This window comes from Macrobrachium rosenbergii, chromosome 41 (genome assembly GCF_040412425.1).
Source record: "Macrobrachium rosenbergii isolate ZJJX-2024 chromosome 41, ASM4041242v1, whole genome shotgun sequence".
In the NCBI taxonomy this organism is placed as follows: Eukaryota; Metazoa; Arthropoda; class Malacostraca; order Decapoda; family Palaemonidae; genus Macrobrachium; species Macrobrachium rosenbergii.
In genome coordinates this window covers 94,607,988-94,617,987 of record NC_089781.1, presented here as the reverse complement: position 1 = coordinate 94,617,987, position 10,000 = coordinate 94,607,988, and the positions used below count along the sequence as shown (strand labels likewise).

The 10,000-nt window shown below is 35.2% G+C and overlaps 1 protein-coding gene across 2 annotated transcripts in view; it reads left to right on the top strand.

Annotated features, from left to right (window-relative positions):
• LOC136827021 (zwei Ig domain protein zig-8-like) overlaps positions 1-10,000 on the top strand; it is a 478,879-nt gene that overhangs the window by 279,691 nt on the left and 189,188 nt on the right. For both annotated transcript variants that reach the window (XM_067084707.1, XM_067084706.1), the window contains one exon: positions 6,478-6,521. In XM_067084707.1, coding sequence (XP_066940808.1) covers positions 6,479-6,521 — 43 coding nt within the window. In that variant the 5' untranslated portion in view covers position 6,478. The remainder of the gene's footprint in view (positions 1-6,477; positions 6,522-10,000) is intronic.

Below are 10,000 nucleotides of genomic sequence, written 5' to 3'. Positions count from 1 at the left end.
TTAATGACCATTGCACTGGTTGTTCTTGCAACGTCCGCGCGTTTTGCAAAAATGGTCGGCGGCGAAAGGTTTATTGCCCCAGCGTCCGAAAAGCTGGCTGGTCCGTTTTTATGGCGTTTTCCGAGGGATTATGAATAATGGCGAGTTTGGAACGAGTCGCCGTCGCTTCTCGTGGGTCAAAGCCCCGACCTTTAGCCGGAATCCCACGGGGAGCTGGTATAAGGGGGGGCTTTGGGATGGGGGGCGCGTTTTCACTTTAGTTGTTTTGACCCGTTTCTCTACTTTTTTTTTATTTATCTAGATGCCTTTTTTTTTATTAGTAATTTTTTTATTTCTGTTTTATCAAATTGTGTTTTGTCTCTTTTTTTTTTTTCAATTTCGTCCCCACTTTTCACGGGGTGTTCTATTCTGTGGAGAACAGGTTAATAAATTAATGGCTTTTCTTCAAACTGATGTACATTTTGAGTCGTGATAGAATAATTGTTGAAAAATAAGGTTAGTGCTTGGTATATGACGTGTGTTGTCGAATCTTATGAAATTGTGATAGTTTAATATAAACAAAATCCACGATGGAAAGAGAAGCAATGGAGTGCTGCGAGGCCTTTCGACTTGTCGTCCTTTACCTAGCAGACCCCATTGTTTCTCTTTCCTTCGTGGATTTTGTTTTTATTTATATATTCATCCCTTTCCATATTTTCGTGATTCAGTTATACATACATACATAAACACACATTCATACATTATATAATCAGATATATATATATATATATATATATATATATATATATATATATATGTGTGTGTGTGTGTGTGTGTGTGTATATATATATATATATATACGTATATATTAATCAGAATACCTGTCAAAAATCACAACTAACCCTCTGACGAAACGTATTGGACGTTGCTTATTTAATCAAACTTCATGTTATTGCTAACGAGCTGCCGTGCAGTCTGCTATTCCCTTTGGTCGACAAGTCTGACATAACTTACCAGTTACATTAATCGTGCTCTCATCCTGACTGTGATTACGTTCGATTGATGAATGAGTTACTTTTGTATGGTAAGCTCAAGCTATTTCATCATCCTTTTCATCAACTGTCGTGATGGTAACCTAATTACATTGGAAGAAATTGTCAGGAATTTGAAAGCCGCAAGTACTGCAATTTGAGGACCGATCGAATTACGTGAACGTATTATAAATTCGCAATTCCAGAATTAAATGTAACGCATGAATTAAACACAGACTGGGAGACTGGAATGGCTGTGCCTTTTACAGGTTAGGATTGATTGATTGATTTGTGGTGACTAAAACTGGCGTCACAACATACAGGTTAGGAGAGGTTGGTGTGATGGGCTAAGATGTTTTTAATTTTACTGAGGTTTTCCATTTATAAACAGGTGCTCATACACGTGCTCAATCTTAAATACATACAAACACGCGCGCGCACAATACAAACACACACACACACACACACACACACACACATATATATATATATATATATATATATATATATATATATATATATATATATATATATATATATATGCGTGTGTCTGTGTGTATTTATGATTAAGCGTATATGAGCACGTGTTTATAAATGTGCTTATAAATGTGTGTGTGTGTCCGTGGTGTGTGTGTGTGTGTGTGTATGAGTGATTGTTTGTTTGTGTGTTTAGCTGGTCTAGAATTTGCATATCCAAGCACATAAAAAAACAAGCATTGCTCAACCTTGCCCCGCTCTTTTAAATAAAATGAATCACAACAAATTAAAAAAAAAAAAAAACCCAAGCCTATATCTCCCAGTAAACAATAATAGACAAAAACAATTAAACAGGAAAATAAAAACAAGAAAAAACAAAAGACAGGCCAAAAGTGATAAGCCTTCACCACCCAGCGCCGAAGGGCAACCGTATACAACCCAACTCCTCCCGCGTGGACCAGAGAACTGACATATCCAGGTTAATCTCGATATTTCCTGGAAGAAGAAGAAGAAGAAGAAGGAGGAGGAGGAGGAGGAGGAGGAGGAGGAGGAGGAGGAGGAGGAGGAGGAGGAGGAGGAGGAGGAAGGAAGAGGAAGAAGAGGTGAGGATTAGGAGGAGGCGAAATCGAATTCCGAAGAAATAAGAATGAAGAAGAAGAAGAAAAAAAAAAAAGAAGAAGAAGAACGTGATGATTAGTCTTTAATTAATCTCAGGCGCAAATCGAGTTGGCTGATTCCGAAACCTCTTCAATCTTAGGGGATGGAGATAGCCTTACAACAGTTTCCTGAACTCTTTTTTGAATGGGACTTTGTTAAAAAAAAAAAAAGACAGATCAGGTTTCTGACGTTAGACAGATTTCATTAATCTCAGGCGCGCAATGTTTATGGAGCAAAGCCCTGTTTGGCCGCGTTGAATTCAGAAACTGTCTCGATGTCAGTCTTAGACCGGCTGAAAGAGATAGCCTTTATTTCTGGTGATGAACTCTTTTTGCGAATGGGACTTTGTTATCCCGTGTAACCAGTTGGTTTTTGAGGTTATCTAATCAGTTTCAGGAGTTAGGAGAGCTAATTAATCAGCCAGTGGTCACTAAAACTGATGTTCATAGGTTATTGCAGCTTTTCCTGATTGTATATTGTTACCATAGCTTTCTTAGTTATTGTAGAATTGTATTTTCTACCAGTGAGATGCAGAGTATTTTGTTTTTATAATATACGTCACTCATAAATAGTTTTATTATTATCATTATTATTATTATTATTATTATTATTATTATTATTATTATTATTATTATTATTATTTAGTATGTAACAGCTTTCATAAGTATCAGAGAATTATTTCAGTATCCACCAATGCCTTCTGTTGTATTTCATTTTTATAACCTACGTCACTTGTAGATATTATTATTATTATTATTATTATTATTATTATTATTATTATTATTATTATTATTATTAATAAATACATTCATAAGGATTATAGAATTATTATACTTTCCGTGGATGCAATCTGTAGCATTTGTTTTTATAATTTTGTTTTTATTAACTATATTATTATTATTATTATTATTATTATTATTATTATTATTATTATTATTATTATTATTATTATTATTATTTTTCTTCTAGAGATAGGCTTCCAAAGGATATAGGACAGAGGTTGTAGAAGATAAGAAGAAACGCAGAAGGAAGAGACCAGTTACCAGAAAAGAAAAAATATATATATAAATTAATAAGAAGTTAACAAATAAACAGTTAAAAATATAAATAACTGATTAAAGTACAAGGTGGCTTTTTTTAGCGCAGTAATGCATTGCATTGCATAGTCGACTGGCTTTTGAAATACAGGATGTCAAGTCAGGCACTGGGACACTTTTCGTCCATTCAGCTCTCAAGACAGTGAAAAAGAGAGTTGGAGAGGTTGGAAGCAAGACTGAATAAAGGAAGTATGAACGGAGGTAAAGTAAAAATGTAAGAAGTGGGTGTAACTAGGGGCCGAAGGGACGCTCCAATCACCCTTTGGTAATTCCTACAGTGCACCACGTGAGGTTCACTGATAGCACTACACCTTACGTGCATAGTAACTGTAGCTCGTACTAACGATGTGAAGTTATTATCACATTCTTGAAAGTTATATAGTCACTGTAACTTCAGTAGAGTAAAGCTTTATTAAACCATACTCACGGGGTGCACTGTAGGCATTGCTTAAGGTTCTTTGCAGCGTGCCTTCGGCCCCTAGCTGCAACCCCTCTCGTTCCTTTTACTGTACCTCCTTTCATATTCTCTTTCCTCCATCATACTTTCCACACCTCTCCTAACAATTGATTGCATAGTGCAACTGCTTTGAGGTTTTCCTCCTGTTACACCTTTCAGACCTTTTACTGTCAATTTCCGTTTCAGCGCTGAATGACCTCATAGTTCCCAGCGCGTGGCCTTTGGCGTACATTTTATATTCAGTTAAATTCATCATACTGTTATGAAATTGTACCCAAATGAGACCAGTTAATGAATGATCACGTCTCCTCTGTTTATAGAGAACTGTATATCTTTAGTCTCCACTAGTAAGGAGTTTCGTCACTGCTTTAATGCACATTCATGATTAATTTAGAATTATTTCATTAATTAATTCCTCCTCTATACGCACCTCAGTGACGCAGAATAATGTCAGAATGTACAAGAGAAGAAATTCCGGTTTCTGCTGATGAAAAAATAGCCCTCAAGAATCCGGGAATTACGAAGGAATTCGCTTTTGAACACCAGGAAAAATCCGGTCTTCACTCTCCCCCCTGATAATTCATGTAAATGATTTCAAGGAATGGTTTCCATAATGATATGGAATGTTGCAGACGACTAGACCTCATTTGCATGGGTCATAGAATCGTTTACGCAATGTTCTGTATAGAGATGATGTGTATGTGTGTGTGTGTTCGTGTGTGTTTGTGTGTGTGTGTGCGTGTGTGTGTGTGTGTGTATGTGGGTGTGTGTGTAAAGATGAAGGCTCTTATTTTTAACAGGTCTGTTTCTGGTACACACACACACATATATATATATATATATGTATGTGTATATATATATATATATATATATATATATATATATATATATATAGTATATATATTTTTCATATATATAACATATATATTACATACATATATATCTGTAAATATATATATATATATATATATATATATATATATATATATATATATATATATGTGTATGTGTGTGTGTGTGTGTGTGTGTGTGTGTGTGTGTGTGTGTAGATATGTGCTCCACAACAGACCTGTTAAAAATAAGAGCCCTCATCTCTACACACGTGTAAGGAAACCAATAACAGCTCACTAAATACGAACCCCCTTCTTCCCCCGAAAAAAAAAAGAAGACAGCCGTATTCCAGTCTACGCTCCCGAGAATTAGAGACCCGGAATGGGTCCTCTTGAAAACCCAGTTTGCGCTGTGGGTCAGGCGGCGTCCGCGGAATATTAAATGCCTCAAACACTTAGCGGAGGAAATGTGGAGATATTTCCTCCTTTCGGCGCGCCCCCACCGGCCCGCCCTTCCCACCGGGGGCACCCCGACGAAGGAGGAAAAGAGAGGAATTACTCGTTCGATTTCCCCCCCAGTAATTCAATTCGGACAAGCAAAGTGCATTAACAAAGCCTTGAATACTCAATACTCAATTTACATGTCTTCAAATGTCGGCGCTCTGTTTCCGCCACCCCAATATCTGATGACTCGCTCCCACGTCGTCCCTTCCCACGCCGAGGGCAGGGATGTAGGACCCCCCTTTTTTTTTTATCCCTTCTGCAGGGCTGGGAAGGATGACGTCCTCAGAGGGAGATAAACCCAGAGGATGGATCTGTAGGTTTCTAATCCTCCTCTTCCTGAAGTGATATGAAGGAAGAATTATCTAGACACACTTCGGAGTAACCCTCTCTCTCTCTCTCTCTCTCTCTCTCTCTCTCTCTCTCTCTCTCTCTCTCTCTCGCAGGACTGGCAAGGATGATGTCCTCAGAGGGAGATAAACCCAGAGAACGGCTCTGTAAATTTCTAATCTCCCTCATGTAGTGAGACGAAAGGGTATTCATTTAGACATACCTTGGAGGAACCATCTCTCTCTCTCTCTCTCTCTCTCTCTCTCTCTCTCTCTCTCTCTCTCTCTCTCTCTCTCTCTCTCTCTCTCGCACGAAGTGGAAGGATTACGTCCTCAGAGGGAGATAAATCCGAGAGGAACCCTCTGTAGGCTACTAACTTCCCTTCGGAAGTAACTCGAAGAGATGGTCACCTACAGACACACTTCGGAGGAGCATCCTTATTCTTTGTGGTTTTCCCTCCGGAGGAACTAAAATGATGCCCTTGGGAGGGAAGTATCCCCAGGAAGATGCGCCTGAGATCCTTTTATTTTTTCCTCTGGAGGGATCGAAGGAATGTACTTGGGAGGGAAGGTCCTCCAGAGGAGGTATGTATGTATGTATATATACATTATATATATATATAATATACGTATGTACATGTAATGTACGTACGTATATAGCGAGAGACCACCCGGGATCGTTTCCACGGTTGAGAAACATCTCTGAACCCATTTCTTGAAAAATCCATCGCACCATTATGAACCTTATCAGCGAATTATGTACCTGGTAGTTAGTCTGTAGCAGAGGGTCGCAACAGAGGAAGAGAAAGTGGCGTAGGTTAAGCCGTTTCATCCCAATAAAACTTTATGGAGAACTTTGTCCGAATTTTTGCTCAATTTACATCAATTAGACTACCAACTATTCTTACTGCAAGGTCTAATGTCTAACGTGAGAACATGACAGTATTGTTCTTATTATTTTTAATATTTTAAACTTTATAACTTTTTGTGTTGTATCTTTCAGTATTATTATTATTATTATTATTATTATTATTATTATTATTATTATTATTATTATTATTATTATTATTATTATTATTATTATTATTATTATTATTAATGGACTGGTTTTCCTTACAGGATGGTGGTGAATTTCCTGAAGATGCTCTACCTTACCGGCATAGGTGAGTTGCCCTTAGGAAAAGATATTTCTTCTTCTTCTTCTTCTTCTTCTTCTTCTTCTTCTTCTTCTTCTTCTTCTTCTTCTTCTTCTTCTTCTTCTTCTTCACTTACGTGAATCATAAATACATCGTTGTTTTGAATCTAGATAGTATTTCAGCTGAATTATGATGTAAACTTTGAAAACATAGATATTACATTCTTCGGAAATCTGCCTGGCTGACGTATTAATGTCTACCAAATACTTTTTGCAACAAATTATATTCAGCAATTCCAAATTATTACAAATTATATTCAAATAAACTTTCCGTTGTATATTATGCCAAAACAAATGTTTTTTCTGAAATGTTTTTAATTATTTTAACATTTAAAAGATAAATTATTGATATTTAAAGCTAAAAATCTTAATATTTACTTATCCGTTGTATGAATCATATGCATGACTAAAACAAATGACATTTTTCTCTGAAATGGTATTTTAATTATTTTAACTTTTATTTATGTTGGGTTGCAAAGATAAATCTGATTGATGTTTGGAGGTTAAAAGCCAAAAAAAATCTCTTGCTTATCAGCAGTTTGTTCAGTGAATTTAGGTATTTGTTTGTAGTTTTTATTTTCGTTCTCTTGTTTATTCATACTTATATATATATATATATATATATATATATATATATATATATATATATATATATATATATATATTATATATATTACACAAAACAGTAATATCAGAACAAAATTAGATTCACACTGAAAACTGGGTTGAGTTTCCCGTAGAGTTTTATCCCATTTACAGTACGCGGCAAACGGTAGGTAGCGAATTTTATATCATTGTAACTGTATCCCATTTACTGAAATGTATTTAAATGCATACAGCCATTGGAAGGATATAATGGCCTGTATGTGACCTGCAATTGAGAGAGATTTCAGACTAATTCTTTGCTAACTATTTTTTATTATATTACTTCCATCATCCGTTTTCCCTTCATCACAAATTATTTTTCATACACTGAATTTTGTCTTGCTTGAAAGATACAATGAATTTTGCTTCTTGCTTGAAAGATACACTGAATTTTGCTTCTTGCTTGAAAGATACACTGAATTTTGTTTCTTGCTTGAAAGGTACACTGAATTTTGCTTCTTGCTTGAAAGATACACTGAATTTTGTTTCTTGCTTGAAAGATACACTGAATTTTGCTTCTTGCTTGAACGATACCCTGAATTTTGCTTCTTGCTTGAATGATACACTGAATTTTGCTTCTTGCTTGAACGATACACTGAATTTTGCTTCTTGCTTGAAAGGTACACTGAATTTTGCTTCTTGCTTGAAAGATGCACTGAATTTTGTTTCTTGCTCGAAAGATGCACTGAATTTTGTTTCTTGCTTGAAAAATCACTGACTTTTGCTTCTTGCTTGAAAGATACACTGAATTTGGCGTCTTGCTTGAAAGATACATTGAATTTTGCTTCTTGCTTGAAAGATACGCTGAATTTTGCTTCTTGTTTGAAAGATACACTGAATTTTGCTTCTTACTTGAAAGATACACTGAATTTTGCTTCTTGCTTGAAAGATACACTGAATTTTGCTCCTTGCTTGAAAGATGCACTGAATTTGGCTTCTTGCTTGAAAGATACACTGACTTTTGCTTCCACCTTAAAAGGTACTCTGAATTTTGCTTCTTGCTTGAACGTTTATTTAATGCTAAGAAACTCAAATTTTGATTATTTTACAAATTATAGAATTTATTGATGTAATTTGGTCCTCTATTGTTACCAGAATTTTTTGGGCACTGTTGACCATAGAGATTGTGATGTCAGATATTTATTTTCATAAATTAGTAAAATAACTCCTACCAGAATTATTAAAGATTTTTGTTGTTTCTTAATGCTTGTATGAAGGTTTTGTACATTTCATTATCATCACTATCACTGTCATCTTTGTTATTATCGTCACCGTCAGTTCATCATCATCATTATTATCATCATTATTATTATTATCATCATCACCATTATTATCATCAGTATCATCATTATTATTACATCACCGTTATCATCATACCGTATCATCATCATTATTATCATCATTATTATCATCACCATCATCATATCATCACCATCATCATTATTATAAATATCACCATCAGAATTATTAAAGATTATCATCACCATACCGTATCATCATCATTATTATCATCACCATCAGTCTCATCATCACCATTATACCAGTATTATTATCATCACCGTTATCATCATCGTCATTATTATCATCACCATCAGTATCATCATCATCATTATTATTACCATCAGTATCGTTATTATCATCACCATCAGTATTATAATCGCCATTATTATCATCATCATCAGTATCATCATCGTCATTATTTTCATCACCATCAGTATTATAATTGTCATTATTATCACCATCAGTATTATCATTATTATTATTCATCATTACCATCATCATCACCATCAGTCTCATCATCATCATCATTATCATCACCATCATTATCATCATTACAGTTATCATCACCAACATTATCATCATCACCATCAGTATCATAATCATCATAATTATCATAAGCATCCTTTTTGTATATTTATTAAGGCTCCCAGTTGATTATGCAGTTAAGCATAAGTGTGAACATTTATTTATTCTATACAATCAGGAGCAGTATATTAATCCTGAACAGAAAGACGCACACTTTCATTTATTTAGAAAAAAAACACCCTATCTCTGGCTCGAAACTTGAAACTGAAACTGAAACTGAAACCTGTGAGTGTCCTTGCTGATAAAAAAAAAAGGTAAAACTGTAATTACAAATAAAAATAATTAAGTTTTATTTGTACTTACCAAAAAGAAAATCCTCCGGTTTTAACGCAGAACATAAACATATGAAAATTATTCAGGATATTTGCACTTAAAAAAAATTCTCCGGATTTAAAGGAGAACATATATAAACAATGGAATATAGTAAGATAACTTATGATAAAAGCTAAACAATAAAAACAAGTAAAAATGCGGCGAAGTTTCTTCGGCGCAATCGAGTTTTCTGTACAGCCGCTACAGAGCATAATCAAGGCCACCAAAAACAGATCTGTTCTCTGTGGTCTCGGTATAACGCTGTATGAGCCGCGGCCCATGAAATTTTGACCACGGCCCGGTGTTGGCCTATCCTATATAGTTGCCAGAAGCACGATTATGGCTAACTTTAGCCTGAAATAAAATCAAAACTGCGGAGGCTAGAGGACTGCAATTTAGTATGTTTGATGACTGGAGGGTGGATGATCAACATACCAATTTGCAGCCTCTAGGCTGAGTAGTTTTTAAGATTGAGGGCAGACATAAAAAGTGCGAACAGAATAATGTGCGGACGGACAGACAAAGCCGGCACACCAGTTTTATTTTACAGAAAACTAAAGAAGTTTTATATCATCTGGGAAGATATGAATTCCAGATGCGAAAATGAGACTCATAAATATGTTT